This window comes from Heptranchias perlo, chromosome 10 (genome assembly GCF_035084215.1).
Source record: "Heptranchias perlo isolate sHepPer1 chromosome 10, sHepPer1.hap1, whole genome shotgun sequence".
In the NCBI taxonomy this organism is placed as follows: domain Eukaryota; kingdom Metazoa; phylum Chordata; class Chondrichthyes; order Hexanchiformes; family Hexanchidae; genus Heptranchias; species Heptranchias perlo.
This window is the reverse complement of record NC_090334.1, coordinates 4,209,685-4,228,800: the sequence shown is the minus strand read 5'-3', so window position 1 is coordinate 4,228,800 and position 19,116 is coordinate 4,209,685. Positions and strand designations below refer to the sequence as shown.

Genomic DNA, 19,116 nt, shown 5'->3' with positions numbered 1-19,116 from the left:
GGTTGAGCAAGCGGTTAAAAAAGCAGACGGGATCCTGGGCTTTATAAATAGAGGTATAGAGTACAAAAGCAAGGAAGTTATGTTGAACCTTTATAAAACACTGGTTCGGCCACAACTGGAGTACTGTGTCCAATTCTGGGCACTGCACTTTAGGAAAGATGTGAAGGCCTTTGAGAGGGTGCAGAAAAGATTTACTAGAATGGTTCCAGGGATGAGGGACTTCAGTTACATGGATAGACTGGAGAAGCTGGGGTTGTTCTCCTTCGAGCAGAGACGGTTGAGAGGAGATTTGATAGAGGTGTTCAAAATCATGAAGGGTCTAGATAAAGTAAATAAAGTGAAGCTGTTCCCATTGGCAGGAGGATCAAGAACCAGAAGGCACAGATTTAAGGTGATTGGCAAAAGAACCAAACGCGACATGAGGAAAAGTTTTTTATGCAGGCTTTCAAAAGGGAACTGGATAAATATTTGAAGGAAAAAAATATGAAGGTCTACGGGGAAAGAGCGGGAGAATGGGACTAAGTAGATTGCTCTTACAAAGAGCCAGCACAGCTCGATGGGCCAAATGGCCTCCTTCTGTGCTGTAACCATTCTATGATTCTATGATTCTAGGGGTGTGGGGTATATCAGAGTGTTACCCAGTGTGGGGTGTAGGATATATCAGAGTATTACAGTGAGGAGGTGTGGGGTAGATGAGAGTGTTACAGTGAGGAGGTGTGGGGTATATGAGAGTTTTATAGTGAGGGGTTTGGGGTATATGAGAGTGTTACAGTGAGGGGTGTGGGGTATATGAGAGTGTTACAGTGAAGGGTGTAGGGTCTATGAGGGTGTTACAGTGAGAGGGTGTAGGGTATATGAGAGTGTTATAGTGAGGGGTTTGGGGTATATGAGAGTGTTACAGTGAGGGGTATGGGGTATATGAGAGTGTTACAGTGAGGGGTATGGGGTATATGAGAGTGCGACAGTGAGGGGTGTGGGGTATATGAGAGTGTTACAATGAGGGGTGTGGGGTATATGAGTGTTATAGTGAGGGGTGTGGGGTATATGAGAGTGTTATAGTGAGGGGTTTGGGGTATATGAGAGTGTTACAGTGAAGGGTGTAGGGTCTATGAGGGTGTTACAGTGAGTGGTGTGGGGTATATGAGTGTTATAGTGAGGGGTGTGGGGTATATGAGAGTGCGACAGTGAGGGGTGTGGAGTATATGAGAGTGTTACAGTGAGTGGCGTGGGGTATATGAGAGTGTTACAGTGAGGGGTGTGGGGTATATGAGAGTGTTACAGTGAGGGGGTGTGGGGTATATGAGAGTGTTACTGTGAGGGGGTGTGGGGTATATGAGAGTGTTACAGTGAGGGGTGTGGGGTATATGAGAGTGTTACAATGAGGGGTGTGGGGTATATGAGTGTTATAGTGAGGGGTGTGGGGTATATGAGAGTGTTACAGTGAGGGATGTGGGGCATATGAGAGTGTTACAGTGAGGGGTGTGGGGTATATGAGAGTGTTACAGTGAGGGATGTGGGGTATATGAGAGTGTTACAGTGAGGGATGTGGGGTATATGAGAGTGTTACAGTGAGGGGTGTGGGGTATATGAGAGTGTTACAGTGAGGGGTGTGGGGTATATGAGAGTGTTACAATGAGGGGTGTGGGGTATATGAGTGTTATAGTGAGGGGTGTGGGGTATATGAGAGTGTTACAGTGAGGGTATGTGGGGTATATGAGAGTGTTACAGTGAGGAGTGTGGGGTATATGAGAGTGTTATAGTGAGGGGATGTGGGGTATATGAGAGTGTTACAGTGAGGGATGTGGGATATATGAGAGTGTTATAGTGAGGGGGTGTGGGGTATATGAGGGAGTTACAGAGGGGTGTGGGGTATATGAGAGTGTTACAGTGAAGGGTGTAGGGTATATGAGAGTGTGACAGTGAGGGGTGTGGGGTATATGAGAGTGCGACAGTGAGGGGTGTGGGGTATATGAGAGTGCGACAGTGAGGGGTGTGGGGTATATGAGAGTGTTACAATGAGGGGTGTGGGGTATATGAGTGTTATAGTGAGGGGTGTGGGGTATATGAGAGTGCGACAGTGAGGGGTGTGGGGTATATGAGTGTTATAGTGAGGGGGTGTGGGGTATATGAGAGTGTTACAGTGAGGGGTGTGGGGTATATGAGAGTGTTACAGTGAGTGGCGTGGGGTATATGAGAGTGTTACAGTGAGTGGCGTGGGGTATATGAGAGTGTTACAGTGAGGGGTGTGGGGTATATGAGAGTGTTACAGTGAGGGGTGTGGGGTATATGAGAGTGTTACAGTGAAGGGTGTAGGGTCTATGAGGGTGTTACAGTGAGAGGGTGTAGGGTATATGAGAGTGCGACAGTGAGGGGTGTGGGGTATATGAGAGTGCGACAGTGAGGGGTGTGGGGTATATGAGAGTGTTACAATGAGGGGTGTGGGGTATATGAGAGTGTTATAGTGAGGGGTTTGGGGTATGTGAGAGTGTTATAGTGAGGGGTGTGGGGTATATGAGAGTGCGACAGTGAGGGGTGTGGGGTATATGAGAGTGTTACAGTGAGGGGTGTGGGGTATATGAGAGTGTTACAGTGAGGGGCGTGGGGTATATGAGAGTGTTACAGTGAGGGGTGTGGGGTATATGAGAGTGTTACAGTGAAGGGTGTAGGGTCTATGAGGGTGTTACAGTGAGAGGGTGTAGGGTATATGAGAGTGCGACAGTGAGGGGTGTGGGGTATATGAGAGTGCGACAGTGAGGGGTGTGGGGTATATGAGTGTTATAGTGAGGGGTGTGGGGTATATGAGAGTGTTACAGTGAGGGGTGTGGGGTATATGAGAGTGTTATAGTGAGGGGTTTGGGGTATATGAGAGTGTTACAGTGAGGGGTGTGGGGTATATGAGAGTGTTACAGTGAGAGGGTGTAGGGTATATGAGAGTGCGACAGTGAGGGGTGTGGGGTATATGAGAGTGCGACAGTGAGGGGTGTGGGGTATATGAGAGTGTTACAATGAGGGGTGTGGGGTATATGAGAGTGTTACAGTGAGAGGTGTGGGGTATATGAGAGTGTTACAGTGAGGGGTGTGGGGTATATGAGAGTGTTACAGTGAGGGGTGTGGGGTATATGAGAGTGTTACAGTGAGGGGTGTGGGGTATATGAGAGTGTTACAGTGAGGGGTGTGGGGTATATGAGAGTGTTACAGTGAGGGGTGTGGGGTATATGAGAGTGTTATAGTGAGGGGTGTGGGGTATATGAGAGTGTTATAGTGAGGGGTGTGGGGTATATGAGAGTGTTACAGTGAGAGGTGTGGGGTATATGAGAGTGCGACAGTGAGGGGTGTGGGGTATATGAGAGTGTTACAGTGAGTGGCGTGGGGTATATGAGAGTGTTACAGTGAGAGGTGTGGGGTATATGAGAGTGCGACAGTGAGGGGTGTGGGGTATATGAGAGTGTTATAGTGAGGGGGTGTGGGGTATATGAGAGTATTACAGTGAGGGGTGTGGGGTATATGAGAGTGTTATAGTGAGGGGGTGTGGGTATATGAGAGTGCGACAGTGAGGGGTGTGGGGTATATGAGAGTGTTACAGTGAGGGGTGTGGGGTATATGAGAGTGTTATAGTGAAGGGGTGTGGGTATATGAGAGTGTTACAGTGAGGGGTGTGGGGTATATGAGAGTGCGACAGTGAGGGGTGTGGGGTATATGAGAGTGTTACAGTGAGGGGTGTGGGGTATATGAGAGTGTTATAGTGAAGGGGTGTGGGTATATGAGAGTGTTACAGTGAGGGGTGTGGGGTATATGAGAGTGCGACAGTGAGGGGTGTGGGGTATATGAGAGTGTTACAGTGAGCGGTGTGGGGTATATGAGAGTGCGACAGTGAGGGGTGTGGGGTATATGAGAGTGTTACAGTGAGGGGTGTGGGGTATATGAGAGTGTTATAGTGAAGGGGTGTGGGTATATGAGAGTGTTACAGTGAGGGGTGTGGGGTATATGAGAGTGCGACAGTGAGGGGTGTGGGGTATATGAGAGTGTTACAGTGAGGGGTGTGGGGTATATGAGAGTGTTACAGTGAGTGGCGTGGGGTATATGAGAGTGTTATAGTGAGGGGGTGTGGGGTATATGAGAGTGTTACAGTGAGGGGTGTGGGGTATATGAGAGTGTTACAGTGAGGGGTGTGGGGTATATGAGAGTGTTACAGTGAGGGGTGTGGGGTATATGAGAGTGTTACAGTGAGGGGTGTGGGGTATATGAGAGTGTTACAGTGAGGGGTGTGGGGTATATGAGAGTGTTACAGTGAGTGGCGTGGGGTATATGAGAGTGTTATAGTGAGGGGGTGTGGGGTATATGAGAGTGTTAGTGAGGGGTGTGGGGTATATGAGAGTGTTATAGTGAGGGGTGTGGGGTATATGAGAGTGTTACAGTGAGGGGTGTGGGGTATATGAGAGTGTTACAGTGAGGGGTGTGGGGTATATGAGAGTGTTACAGTGAGGGGTGTGGGGTATATGAGAGTGTTACAGTGAGGGGTGTGGGGTATATGAGAGTGTTACAGTGAGGGGTGTGGGGTATATGAGCGTGTTATAGTGAGGGGTGTGGGGTATATGAGAGTGTTACAGTGAGGGGTGTGGGGTATATGAGAGTGTTACAGTGAGGGGTGTGGGGTATATGAGAGTGTTATAGTGAGGGGGTGTGGGGTATATGAGAGTGTTACAGTGAGGGGTGTGGGGTATATGAGAGTGTTACAGTGAGGGGTGTGGGGTATATGAGAGTGTTACAGTGAGTGGCGTGGGGTATATGAGAGTGTTATAGTGAGGGGGTGTGGGGTATATGAGAGTGTTACAGTGAGGGGTGTGGGGTATATGAGAGTGTTACAGTGAGGGGTGTGGGGTATATGAGAGTGTTACAGTGAGTGGCGTGGAAGTCATGTCTGACAAATTTGCTTGAGTTCTTCGAGGATATAACGTATAGGGTGGATAAAGGGGAACCAGTGGACGTAGTGTATTTAGACTTCCAGAAGGCATTCGACAAGGTGCCACATAAAAGATTATTACTTAAGATAAAAAATCACGGGATTGGGGGTAATATTCTGGCATGGGTGGAGGATTGGTTATCGAACAGGAAGCAGAGAGTTGGGATAAATGGTTCATTTTCGGACTGGCAACCAGTAACCAGTGGTGTTCCACAGGGGTCGGTGCTGGGTCCCCAACTCTTTACAATCTATATTAACGATTTGGAGGAGGGGACCGAGTGCAACATATCAAAATTTGCAGATGATACAAAGATGGGAGGGAAAGTAGAGAGTGAGGAGGACATAAAAAACCTGCAAGGGGATATAGACAGGCTGGGTGAGTGGGCGGAGATTTGGCAGATGCAATATAATATTGGAAAATGTGAGGTTATGCACTTTGGCAGGAAAAATCAGAGAGCAAGTTATTTTCTTAATGGCGAGAGACTGGAAAGTACTGCAGTACAAAGGGATCTGGGGGTCCTAGTGCAAGAAAATCAAAAAGTTGGTATGCAGGTGCAGCAGGTGATCAAGAAAGCCAACGGAATGTTGGCTTTTATTGCTAGGGGGATAGAATATAAAAACATGGAGGTATTGCTGCAGTTATATAAGGTATTGGTGAGACCGCACCTGGAATACTGCATACAGTTTTGGTCTCCATACTTAAGAAAAGACATACTTGCTCTCGAGGCAGTACAAAGAAGGTTCACTCGGTTAATCCCGGGGATGAGGGGGCGGACATATGAGGAGAGGTTGAGTAGATTGGGACTCTACTCATTGGAGTTCAGAAGAATGAGAGGCGATCTTATTGAAACATATAAGATTGTGAAGGGTCTTGATCGGGTGGATGCGGTAAGGATGTTCCCAAAGATGGGTGAAACTAGAACTAGGGGGCATAATCTTAGAATAAGGGGCTGCTCTTTCAAAACTGAGATGAGGAGAAACTTCTTCACTCAGAGGGTGGTAGGTCTGTGGAATTTGCTGCCCCAGGAAGCTGTGGAAGCTACATCATTAGATAAATTTAAAACAGAAATAGACAGTTTCCGAGAAGTAAAGGGAATTAGGGGTTATGGGGAGCGGGCAGGAAATTGGACATGAAGCTGAGTTCGGATCGGTCAATGCCCTGTGGGTGGCGGAGAGGGCCCAGGGGCTATGTGGCCGGGTCCTGCTCCTACTTCTTGTGTTCTTTAGATTTGTGGTTGGGATCAGATCAGCCATGATCTTATTGAATGGCGGAGCAGGCTCGAGGGGCCGATTGGCCTACTCCTGCTCCAATTTCTTATGTTCTTATGTTCTTATATGAGAGTGTTACAGTGAGGGGTGTGGGGTATATGAGAGTGTTACAGTGAGGGGTGTGGGGTATATGAGAGTGTTACAGTGAGGGGTGTGGGGTATATCAGTACTATAATAGGAACATAGGAACAGGTGTCGGCTATTCAGCCTCTTCGACCATTCAATTAGATCTGGGCTGATCTCTATCTTAACTCCATTTACTGACCTCAGATCCATATCCCTTAAGCCTCTGCAGCTTTTTGGGCAAGAAAGTGTTCCAGATTTCCACGACCCTTTGTGTGAAGAAGTGCTTCCTGACATCACCCCTGAACAGTCTAGCTCGAATTTTAAGGCTATGCCCCCTTGTTCTGGACTCCCCCACCAGAGGAAATAGTTTCTCTCTATCTAGCCGATCAAATCCTGTAATCATCTTAAACACCTCAATTAGATCACCCCTTAATCTTCTAAACTCAAGGGAATACAAGCCTAGTTTAAGCAACCTGTCCTCATAATCTGAACCTTTAATCCCTGGTATTATTCTGGTGAAACTGCGCTGAACCGCCTCCTGGGCCAATCTATCCTTCCTGAGATGCCGTGCCCAGAACTGAATGTGGTATCTCCAGATGAGGTCTGACCAAGGCTCCGTACAGCTGTAACATTAACTTCCACCCTTTATATTCCAGCCCTCTTGAGATAAAGGCCAACATTCTATTAGCCTTTTAAATTATTTTTTGTACCTGTCCATTGGCTTTTAGTGATTTCTGTACTTGGGCCCCTAAATCTCTTTGCTCCTCCACAGTTCTTAGTTTCTCACCATTTAGAAAATACTCTGATTTATCTCTCTTAGGTCCAAAGTGGATAACCTCACACTTCCCCACATTAAACTCCATCTGGCACAATTTTGTAATAACTCACTTAATCTATCAATGTACCTTTGCAGCTTTCTGCTCCCATCTACACTATTTACTGTGCATTGGGTTAACGGTCCTGTGGATTGTCCAACAGACAACAGTTTAACCTGTCTCCGAGCAATGAATCGATCTGTGAATCACTGCCATTGACACTATCTGTGTCCTTCTCCTACACTTTGAGTCTTTGTCCTGTGACAGACAGCGTGAAAGAGGGATCTGTACCTATCTGATTTGTTTCACTGGGCATCGTCTGATCAGATATTGGCTCCATGCTCTTCCTCTTCTTCGTCTCCTGGCTGCTGTGACAGACAGTCCGATTCTTCTTGTTCTTGATGAGGATTTTGCCCATCAGCTCCTTGGGGCTGGGAAGAGGGGCTCCGGGCTTCAGCTGTATTGGAAAGTACAAACGTTTTGAGGTGCTCCTGCAACACACTTCACAGATCAGTGTCCGTGTCAACGAGTGTCATCAACCTAACTGCTTTCTCCACTCTGCGACACAGAGCCACGGTACAGGGCAGAAGGTTTCAAATCTTGGGAAACAAATACACAGCCCCCACCAAGGCCTCAAGGTCATGGTGTTTGACGGGACACAGATGCAGGGAGCTGGTCAGCCCATCCCATGTTGTCAAAGTGCACATTCACCATGTGTAACTGGCGGTGTCGGGAATGTAAGGAAAGGGTATAATTCTCTTTATACTGTCGCAATATTAACTTTTAGCTTTTGCCTGTTCAGTGAGTTTCAATGTTCAGTTTAGTTGGTGGGAAAATAAGAAATGACAAAGAAGCTGTCGGTTCTTAGCTCCAGCCTTGAAAAGGCACCTGCCTGAGAAACACCTTAGATCTGGAAAATGAGGGAGGGTAAGCGAGCAGGGGAGTTTGATCGGTGCACTACAAGGACAGGATAAGCAAATCAGCGCTGAATGATAAATGTGGATTAAGTCATGTCGAAACATATGAGTTCTCATGAAGCAGGGTGGGGACAAAAGGTAAAAAAGGATTGTTAGGAGGAGATCTCAGAATTTGATGGGGCCTGATCAGCTTGAGCTCGAGAACTGTAATGTTTGAATTCTCCAGTGAACTCGCAAGGTATCACCATAGGTGTACTGAGTAATTATTGTCACTGATAGTTATTACAGTATGCTTAATATTCTGCCTACGTCAACAATAAATGCTTTTGAAACCCTATTATTTTGAGGAGTAACTTATAAACTTATAAATAGGAACCCCCATCCTCTACCAGGGAGACTATTGACTAAGTGGGGAGACATCAGAGAGCCAGGCCTGATCCTGTCCCGATAAAAATTCCACACAAACACCATTTTTCAGTAGAAGACACTGGGCAGTGATCAGAAGCAGGAACCCCGGCTGCTTTTCCTTCCACTCCCTACATCAGCCAACGAGGGCCGAGGCAGTGTGCAACCACTGAAGTGCTGCTCCAGCTGAGATCCACTAACTCTGCACAGAGTAGAGATTAAAGCCCGGTCCTTCAGGGTTTGTGGGGATCAGAGCCACACGGAACAGCGCATGCAGGCACCGAGCCACGGGCTGAGCTCAGAAAAGGCCATGTTTCACATTCTGTGACCATGCAGGCTGTTCCGAGAACACACCAAACATCCCACAAAAAGCCACCTCAATATAGCAAGCCCCCTCACCACAACCATAAACACCACCATCACCATAACCATCACCATCACCCCCATTCCACACCCTCACTATAACCACTATCTGTGGACGCCAGACTATACTTACTGGGTACTTTTCCATGGTTTCTGTCAGTAACATGTCACCAAATATTGTCCGGCAGTAATCTGCCATCTTAGCTTGCTGTTTAGGGCTGTTGGAAATTTAAGGAAACATGTCAGATAGATATTGAGGAAAGAGAGGCACTGGGGGGAGAGAGACAGGCAATAGGGGGGAGAGACAGGCACGAGGAGGGGGAGAGAGAGAGACAGGCACGAGGAGGGGGAGAGAGAGAGACAGGCACTGGGAGGGGGAGAGAGGGACAGGCACTGGGAGGGGGAGAGAGAGAGACAGGCACGAGGAGGGGGAGAGAGAGAGAGACAGGCACTAGGAGGGTGAGAGAGAGAGACAGGCACTAGGAGGGGGAGAGAGAGAGACAGGCACGAGGAGGGGGAGAGAGAGAGACAGGCACTGGGAGGGGGAGAGAGAGACAGGCACTGGGAGGGGGAGAGAGAGAGACAGGCACGAGGAGGGGGAGAGAGAGAGACAGGCACTAGGAGGGTGAGAGAGAGAGACAGGCACTAGGAGGGGGAGAGAGAGAGAGACAGGCACTAGGAGGGGGAGAGAGAGAGACAGGCACTAGGAGGGGGAGAGAGAGAGAGACAGGCACTGGGAGGGGGAGAGAGAGAGACAGGCACGAGGAGGAGGAGAGAGAGAGAGACAGGCACTAGGAGGGTGAGAGAGAGAGAGAGGCAATGGGAGGGGGAGAGAGAGAGACAGGCACTGGGAGGGGGAGAGAGACAGGCACTAGGAGGGGGTGAGAGAGAGACAGGCACTAGGAGGGGGAGAGAGAGAGACAGGCACTAGGAGGGGGAGAGAGAGAGAGACAGGCACTAGGAGGGGGAGAGAGAGAGACAGGCACTAGGAGGAGGAGAGAGAGAGACAGGCACTAGGAGGAGGAGAGAGAGAGACAGGCACTAGGAGGGGGAGAGAGAGAGACAGGCACTAGGAGGAGGAGAGAGAGAGACAGGCACTAGGAGGGGGAGAGAGAGAGAGACGGGCACTAGGAGGAGGAGAGAGACAGGCACTAGGAGGAGGAGAGAGACAGGCACTAGGAGGGGGAGAGAGACAGGCACTAGGAGGAGGAGAGAGAGAGACAGGCACTAGGAGGGGGAGAGAGAGAGAGACAGGCACTAGGAGGGGGAGAGAGAGACAGGCACTAGGAGGAGGAGAGAGAGAGTCAGGCACTAGGAGGGGGAGAGAGGGAGACAGGCACTAGGAGGGGGAGAGAGAGAGAGACAGGCACTGGGAGGGGGAGAGAGACAGGCACTAGGAGGGGGAGAGAGAGAGAGAGACAGGCACGAGGAGGGGGAGAGAGAGAGAGGCACTAGGAGGGGGAGAGAGAGAGAGACAGGCACTAGGAGGAGGAGAGAGAGACAGGCACGAGGAGGGGGAGAGAGAGACAGGCACTAGGAGGGGGAGAGAGAGACAGGCACTAGGAGGGGGAGAGAGAGACAGGCACCAGGAGGGGGAGAGAGAGACAGGCACTAGGAGAAGGAGAGAGAGAGAGAGAGGCACGAGGAGGGGGAGAGAGAGAGAGACAGGCACTAGGAGGGGGAGAGAGAGACAGGCACCAGGAGGGGGAGAGAGAGACAGGCACTAGGAGAAGGAGAGAGAGAGAGAGGCACGAGGAGGGGGAGAGAGAGAGAGACAGGCACTAGGAGGGGGAGAGAGACAGGCACCAGGAGGGGAAGAGAGAGAGACAGGCACTAGGAGGGGGAGAGAGAGACAGGCACCAGGAGGGGGAGAGAGAGAGAGACAGGCACTAGGAGGGAGAGAGAGAGAGAGGCACTAGGAGGGGGAGAGAGAGAGACAGGCACTAGGAGGGGGAGAGAGAGAGACAGGCACTAGGAGGAGGAGAGAGAGAGAGACAGGCACTAGGAGGGGGAGAGAGAGAGACAGGCACTAGGAGGGGGAGAGAGAGAGAGACAGGCACTAGGAGGGGGAGAGAGAGACAGGCACTAGGAGAAGGAGAGAGAGAGAGAGGCACGAGGAGGGGGAGAGAGAGAGAGACAGGCACCAGGAGGGGGAGAGAGAGACAGGCACTAGGAGAAGGAGAGAGAGAGAGAGGCACGAGGAGGGGGAGAGAGAGAGAGACAGGCACTAGGAGGGGGAGAGAGACAGGCACCAGGAGGGGAAGAGAGAGAGACAGGCACTAGGAGGGGGAGAGAGAGACAGGCACCAGGAGGGGGAGAGAGAGAGAGACAGGCACTAGGAGGGAGAGAGAGAGAGAGGCACTAGGAGGGGGAGAGAGAGAGACAGGCACTAGGAGGGGGAGAGAGAGAGACAGGCACTAGGAGGAGGAGAGAGAGAGAGACAGGCACTAGGAGGGGGAGAGAGAGAGACAGGCACTAGGAGGAGGAGAGAGAGAGAGACAGGCACTAGGAGGAGGAGAGAGAGAGAGACAGGCACTAGGAGGGGGAGAGAGAGAGAGACAGGCACTGGGAGGGGGAGAGAGAGACAGGCACTAGGAGGGGGAGAGAGAGAGAGACAGGCACTAGGAGGGGGAGAGAGAGACAGGCACTAGGAGGGGGAGAGAGAGAGACAGGCACTAGGAGGGGGAGAGAGAGAGAGACAGGCACTAGGAGGGGGAGAGAGAGAGAGACAGGCACTAGGAGGGGGAGAGAGAGACAGGCACGAGGAGGAGGAGAGAGAGACAGGCACGAGGAGGGAGAGAGAGAGAGACAGGCACTAGGAGGAGGAGAGAGAGAGAGACAGGCACTAGGAGGGAGAGAGAGAGACAGGCACTAGGAGGAGGAGAGAGAGAGAGACAGGCACTAGGAGGAGGAGAGAGAGAGAGACAGGCACCAGGAGGGAGAGAGAGAGACAGGCACTAGGAGGAGGAGAGAGAGAGAGACAGGCACTAGGAGGGGGAGAGAGAGAGAGAGAGACAGGCACTCGGAGGGGGAGAGAGAGAGACAGGCACTAGGAGGGGGAGAGAGAGACAGGCACTAGGAGGGGGAGAGAGAGAGAGAGAGACAGGCACTAGGAGGGGGAGAGAGAGACAGGCACTAGGAGGAGGAGAGAGAGAGAGACAGGCACTAGGAGGGAGAGAGAGAGACAGGCACTAGGAGGGGGAGAGAGAGAGAGACAGGCACTAGGAGGGGGAGAGAGAGAGACAGGCACTAGTAGGGGGAGAGAGAGAGACAGGCACGAGGAGGGGGAGAGAGAGAGACAGGCACTAGGAGGAGGAGAGAGAGAGAGACAGGCACTAGGAGGGGGAGAGAGAGAGAGACAGGCACTAGGAGGGGGAGAGAGAGAGAGACAGGCACTAGGAGGGGGAGAGAGAGACAGGCACTAGGAGGGGGAGAGAGAGACAGGCACTAGGAGGGGGAGAGAGAGAGACAGGCACTAGGAGGGGGAGAGAGAGAGACAGGCACTAGGAGGGGGAGAGAGAGACAGGCACTAGGAGGAGGAGAGAGAGAGAGACAGGCACTAGGAGGGGGAGAGAGAGACAGGCACTAGGAGGGGGAGAGAGAGACAGGCACTAGGAGGGGGAGAGAGAGAGAGACAGGCACTAGGAGGGAGAGAGAGAGAGACAGGCACTAGGAGGGGGAGAGAGAAAGAGACAGGCACTAGGAGGGGGAGAGAGAGACAGGCACTAGGAGGGGGAGAGAGAGAGAGACAGGCACTAGGAGGGGGAGAGAGAGAGACAGGCACTAGGAGGGGGAGAGAGAGAGGCACTAGGAGGGGGAGAGAGAGACAGGCACTAGGAGGGGGAGAGAGAGAGACAGGCACTAGGAGGGGGAGAGAGAGACAGGCACTAGGAGGGGGAGAGAGAGAGAGGCACTAGGAGGGGGAGAGGGAGAGACAGGCACTAGGAGGGGGAGAGAGAGACAGGCACTAGGAGGGGGAGAGGGAGAGACAGGCACTAGGAGGAGGAGAGAGAGAGAGACAGGCACTGGGAGGGGGAGAGAGAGACAGGCACTGGGAGGGGGAGAGAGAGAGACAGGCACTAGGAGGAGGGGGAGAGAGAGAGACAGGCACTAGGAGGGGGAGAGAGGAACAGGCACTAGGAGGGGGAGAGAGAGAGACAGGCACTAGGAGGGGGAGAGAGAGAGACAGGCACTCGGACGGGGAGAGAGAGAGAGACAGGCACTCGGAGGGGGAGAGAGAGACAGGCACTAGGAGGAGGAGAGAGAGAGACAGGCACTAGGAGGGGGAGAGAGAGAGACAGGCACTAGGAGGGGGAGAGAGAGACAGGCACTAGGAGGAGGAGAGAGAGAGAGACAGGCACTAGGAGGGGGAGAGAGAGAGACAGGCACGAGGAGGGGGAGAGAGAGAGAGACAGGCACTAGGAGGGGGAGAGAGAGAGAGACAGGCACTAGGAGGGGGAGAGAGAGAGACAGGCACTAGGAGGGGGAGAGAGAGAGAGACAGGCACTAGGAGGGGGAGAGAGAGAGACAGGCACTAGGAGGGGGAGAGAGAGAGACAGGCACTAGGAGGGGGAGAGAGAGAGACAGGCACTAGGAGGGGGAGAGAGAGAGACAGGCACGAGGAGGGGGAGAGAGAGAGACAGGCACTAGGAGGGGGAGAGAGAGAGACAGGCACTAGGAGGGGGAGAGAGAGAGACAGGCACTAGGAGGGGGAGAGAGAGAGACAGGCACTAGGAGGGGGAGAGAGAGAGACAGGCACGAGGAGGGGGAGAGAGAGAGACAGGCACTAGGAGGAGGAGAGAGAGAGAGACAGGCACTAGGAGGGGGAGAGAGAGAGAGGCACTAGGAGGGGGAGAGAGAGAGACAGGCACTAGGAGGGGGAGAGAGAGAGACAGGCACTAGGAGGGGGAGAGAGAGAGAGACAGGCACTAGGAGGGGGAGAGAGAGACAGGCACGAGGAGGGGGAGAGAGAGAGACAGGCACTCGGAGGGGGAGAGAGAGAGACAGGCACTCGGAGGGGGAGAGAGAGAGACAGGCACTAGGAGGAGGAGAGAGAGAGAGACAGGCACTAGGAGGGGGAGAGAGAGAGAGGCACTAGGAGGGGGAGAGAGAGAGACAGGCACTAGGAGGGGGAGAGAGAGAGACAGGCACTAGGAGGAGGAGAGAGAGAGACAGGCACTAGGAGGGGGAGAGAGACAGGCACTAGGAGGGGGAGAGAGAGAGAGACAGGCACTAGGAGGAGGAGAGAGAGAGAGACAGGCACTAGGAGGGGGAGAGAGAGACAGGCACTGGGAGGGGGAGAGAGACAGGCACTGGGAGGGGGAGAGAGACAGGCACTAGGAGGGGGAGAGAGAGACAGGCACTAGGAGGGGGAGAGAGAGAGAGACAGGCACTAGGAGGGGGAGAGAGAGAGAGACAGGCACTCGGAGGGGGAGAGAGAGAGACAGGCACTAGGAGGGTGAGAGAGAGAGAGACAGGCACTAGGAGGGGGAGAGAGAGACAGGCACTAGGAGGAGGAGAGTGAGAGAGACAGGCACTAGGAGGGGGGGAGAGAGAGACAGGCACTAGGAGGAGGAGAGAGAGAGACAGGCACTAGGAGGAGAAGAGAGAGAGAGAGAGACAGGCACTAGGAGGGGGAGAGAGAGAGACAGGCACTAGGAGGGGGAGAGAGAGACAGGCACTAGGAGGGGGAGAGAGAGTGACAGGCACTAGGAGGAGAAGAGAGAGAGACAGGCACTCGGAGGAGAAGAGAGAGAGAGAGAGACAGGCACTCGGAGGGGGAGAGAGAGAGACAGGCACTAGGAGGGGGAGAGAGAGACAGGCACTAGGAGGGGGAGAGAGAGAGAGAGAGACAGGCACTAGGAGGGGGAGAGAGAGACAGGCACTAGGAGGAGGAGAGAGAGAGAGACAGGCACTAGGAGGGGGAGAGAGAGAGACAGGCACTAGGAGGGGGAGAGAGAGAGACAGGCACTAGGAGGAGAAGAGAGAGAGACAGGCACTAGGAGGAGAAGAGAGAGAGAGAGAGACAGGCACTGGGAGGGGGAGAGAGGGACAGGCACTGGGAGGGGGAGAGAGAGAGACAGGCACGAGGAGGGGGAGAGAGAGAGAGACAGGCACTAGGAGGGTGAGAGAGAGAGACAGGCACTAGGAGGGGGAGAGAGAGAGACAGGCACGAGGAGGGGGAGAGAGAGAGACAGGCACTGGGAGGGGGAGAGAGAGACAGGCACTGGGAGGGGGAGAGAGAGAGACAGGCACGAGGAGGGGGAGAGAGAGAGAGACAGGCACTAGGAGGGTGAGAGAGAGAGACAGGCACTAGGAGGGGGAGAGAGAGAGAGACAGGCACTAGGAGGGGGAGAGAGAGAGACAGGCACTAGGAGGGGGAGAGAGAGAGAGACAGGCACTGGGAGGGGGAGAGAGAGAGACAGGCACGAGGAGGAGGAGAGAGAGAGAGACAGGCACTAGGAGGGTGAGAGAGAGAGAGAGGCAATGGGAGGGGGAGAGAGAGAGACAGGCACTGGGAGGGGGAGAGAGACAGGCACTAGGAGGGGGTGAGAGAGAGACAGGCACTAGGAGGGGGAGAGAGAGAGACAGGCACTAGGAGGGGGAGAGAGAGAGAGACAGGCACTAGGAGGGGGAGAGAGAGAGAGACAGGCACTAGGAGGGGAGAGAGAGAGACAGGCACTAGGAGGGGGAGAGAGACAGGCACTAGGAGGAGGAGAGAGAGAGACAGGCACTAGGAGGGGGAGAGAGAGAGACAGGCACTAGGAGGAGGAGAGAGAGAGACAGGCACTAGGAGGGGGAGAGAGAGAGAGACAGGCACTAGGAGGGGGAGAGAGAGACAGGCACTAGGAGGAGGAGAGAGAGAGTCAGGCACTAGGAGGGGGAGAGAGAGAGACAGGCACTAGGAGGGGGAGAGAGAGAGAGACAGGCACTGGGAGGGGGAGAGAGACAGGCACTAGGAGGGGGAGAGAGAGAGAGAGACAGGCACGAGGAGGGGGAGAGAGAGAGAGGCACTAGGAGGGGGAGAGAGAGAGAGACAGGCACTAGGAGGAGGAGAGAGAGACAGGCACGAGGAGGGGGAGAGAGAGACAGGCACTAGGAGGGGGAGAGAGAGACAGGCACTAGGAGGGGGAGAGAGAGACAGGCACCAGGAGGGGGAGAGAGAGACAGGCACTAGGAGAAGGAGAGAGAGAGAGAGAGGCACGAGGAGGGGGAGAGAGAGAGAGACAGGCACTAGGAGGGGGAGAGAGAGACAGGCACCAGGAGGGGGAGAGAGAGACAGGCACTAGGAGAAGGAGAGAGAGAGAGAGGCACGAGGAGGGGGAGAGAGAGAGAGACAGGCACTAGGAGGGGGAGAGAGACAGGCACCAGGAGGGGAAGAGAGAGAGACAGGCACTAGGAGGGGGAGAGAGAGACAGGCACCAGGAGGGGGAGAGAGAGAGAGACAGGCACTAGGAGGGAGAGAGAGAGAGAGGCACTAGGAGGGGGAGAGAGAGAGACAGGCACTAGGAGGGGGAGAGAGAGAGACAGGCACTAGGAGGAGGAGAGAGAGAGAGACAGGCACTAGGAGGGGGAGAGAGAGAGACAGGCACTAGGAGGGGGAGAGAGAGAGAGACAGGCACTAGGAGGGGGAGAGAGAGAGAGACAGGCACTAGGAGGGGGAGAGAGAGACAGGCACGAGGAGGAGGAGAGAGAGACAGGCACGAGGAGGGAGAGAGAGAGAGACAGGCACTAGGAGGAGGAGAGAGAGAGAGACAGGCACTAGGAGGGAGAGAGAGAGACAGGCACTAGGAGGAGGAGAGAGAGAGAGACAGGCACTAGTAGGGGGAGAGAGAGAGAGACAGGCACTAGGAGGAGGAGAGAGAGAGAGACAGGCACCAGGAGGGAGAGAGAGAGACAGGCACTAGGAGGAGGAGAGAGAGAGAGACAGGCACTAGGAGGGGGAGAGAGAGAGAGAGAGACAGGCACTCGGAGGGGGAGAGAGAGAGACAGGCACTAGGAGGGGGAGAGAGAGACAGGCACTAGGAGGGGGAGAGAGAGAGAGAGAGACAGGCACTAGGAGGGGGAGAGAGAGACAGGCACTAGGAGGAGGAGAGAGAGAGAGACAGGCACTAGGAGGGGGAGAGAGAGAGAGACAGGCACTAGGAGGGGGAGAGAGAGAGACAGGCACTAGTAGGGGGAGAAAGAGAGACAGGCACGAGGAGGGGGAGAGAGAGAGACAGGCACTAGGAGGAGGAGAGAGAGAGAGACAGGCACTAGGAGGGGGAGAGAGAGAGAGACAGGCACTAGGAGGGGGAGAGAGAGAGAGACAGGCACTAGGAGGGGGAGAGAGAGACAGGCACTAGGAGGGGGAGAGAGAGACAGGCACTAGGAGGGGAGAGAGAGAGACAGGCACTAGGAGGGGGAGAGAGAGAGACAGGCACTAGGAGGGGGAGAGAGAGACAGGCACTAGGAGGAGGAGAGAGAGAGAGACAGGCACTAGGAGGGGGAGAGAGAGACAGGCACTAGGAGGGGGAGAGAGAGACAGGCACTAGGAGGGGGAGAGAGAGAGAGACAGGCACTAGGAGGGAGAGAGAGAGAGACAGGCACTAGGAGGGGGAGAGAGAAAGAGACAGGCACTAGGAGGGGGAGAGAGAGACAGGCACTAGGAGGGGGAGAGAGAGAGAGACAGGCACTAGGAGGGGGAGAGAGAGAGACAGGCACTAGGAGGGGGAGAGAGAGAGGCACTAGGAGGGGGAGAGAGAGACAGGCACTAGGAGGGGGAGAGAGAGAGACAGGCACTAGGAGGGGGAGAGAGAGACAGGCACTAGGAGGGGGAGAGAGAGAGAGGCACTAGGAGGGGGAGAGGGAGAGACAGGCACTAGGAGGGGGAGAGAGAGACAGGCACTAGGAGGGGGAGAGGGAGAGACAGGCACTAGGAGGAGGAGAGAGAGAGAGACAGGCACTGGGAGGGGGAGAGAGAGACAGGCACTGGGAGGGGGAGAGAGAGAGACAGGCACTAGGAGGAGGGGGAGAGAGAGAGACAGGCACTAGGAGGGGGAGAGAGGAACAGGCACTAGGAGGGGGAGAGAGAGAGACAGGCACTAGGAGGGGGAGAGAGAGAGACAGGCACTCGGACGGGGAGAGAGAGAGAGACAGGCACTCGGAGGGGGAGAGAGAGACAGGCACTAGGAGGAGGAGAGAGAGAGACAGGCACTAGGAGGGGGAGAGAGAGAGACAGGCACTAGGAGGGGGAGAGAGAGACAGGCACTAGGAGGAGGAGAGAGAGAGAGACAGGCACTAGGAGGGGGAGAGAGAGAGACAGGCACGAGGAGGGGGAGAGAGAGAGAGACAGGCACTAGGAGGGGGAGAGAGAGAGAGACAGGCACTAGGAGGGGGAGAGAGAGAGACAGGCACTAGGAGGGGGAGAGAGAGAGAGACAGGCACTAGGAGGGGGAGAGAGAGAGACAGGCACTAGGAGGGGGAGAGAGAGAGACAGGCACTAGGAGGGGGAGAGAGAGAGACAGGCACTAGGAGGGGGAGAGAGAGAGACAGGCACGAGGAGGGGGAGAGAGAGAGACAGGCACTAGGAGGGGGAGAGAGAGAGACAGGCACTAGGAGGGGGAGAGAGAGAGACAGGCACTAGGAGGGGGAGAGAGAGAGACAGGCACTAGGAGGGGGAGAGAGAGAGACAGGCACGAGGAGGGGGAGAGAGAGAGACAGGCACTAGGAGGAGGAGAGAGAGAGAGACAGGCACTAGGAGGGGGAGAGAGAGAGAGGCACTAGGAGGGGGAGAGAGAGAGACAGGCACTAGGAGGGGGAGAGAGAGAGACAGGCACTAGGAGGGGGAGAGAGAGAGAGACAGGCACTAGGAGGGGGAGAGAGAGACAGGCACGAGGAGGGGGAGAGAGAGAGACAGGCACTCGGAGGGGGAGAGAGAGAGACAGGCACTCGGAGGGGGAGAGAGAGAGACAGGCACTAGGAGGAGGAGAGAGAGAGAGACAGGCACTAGGAGGGGGAGAGAGAGAGAGGCACTAGGAGGGGGAGAGAGAGAGACAGGCACTAGGAGGGGGAGAGAGAGAGACAGGCACTAGGAGGAGGAGAGAGAGAGACAGGCACTAGGAGGGGGAGAGAGACAGGCACTAGGAGGGGGAGAGAGAGAGAGACAGGCACTAGGAGGAGGAGAGAGAGAGAGACAGGCACTAGGAGGGGGAGAGAGAGACAGGCACTGGGAGGGGGAGAGAGACAGGCACTGGGAGGGGGAGAGAGACAGGCACTAGGAGGGGGAGAGAGAGACAGGCACTAGGAGGGGGAGAGAGAGAGAGACAGGCACTAGGAGGGG

General features: G+C 54.3%; 1 protein-coding gene across 2 annotated transcripts in view; it reads right to left on the bottom strand.

Annotated features, from left to right (window-relative positions):
* Nucleotides 1-19,116, bottom strand: part of LOC137326238 (1-phosphatidylinositol 4,5-bisphosphate phosphodiesterase beta-2-like) — a 200,927-nt gene that overhangs the window by 114,437 nt on the left and 67,374 nt on the right. The window contains exons 13-14 of one of the 2 annotated variants that reach the window (XM_067991148.1): nt 8,929-9,013; nt 7,402-7,567 (exon numbers count right to left, since the gene is read on the bottom strand). In XM_067991148.1, the coding sequence (XP_067847249.1) occupies nt 7,402-7,567; nt 8,929-9,013 (251 nt within the window). The remainder of the gene's footprint in view (nt 1-7,401; nt 7,568-8,928; nt 9,014-19,116) is intronic. The other variant, XM_067991149.1, reaches the window with a different exon arrangement.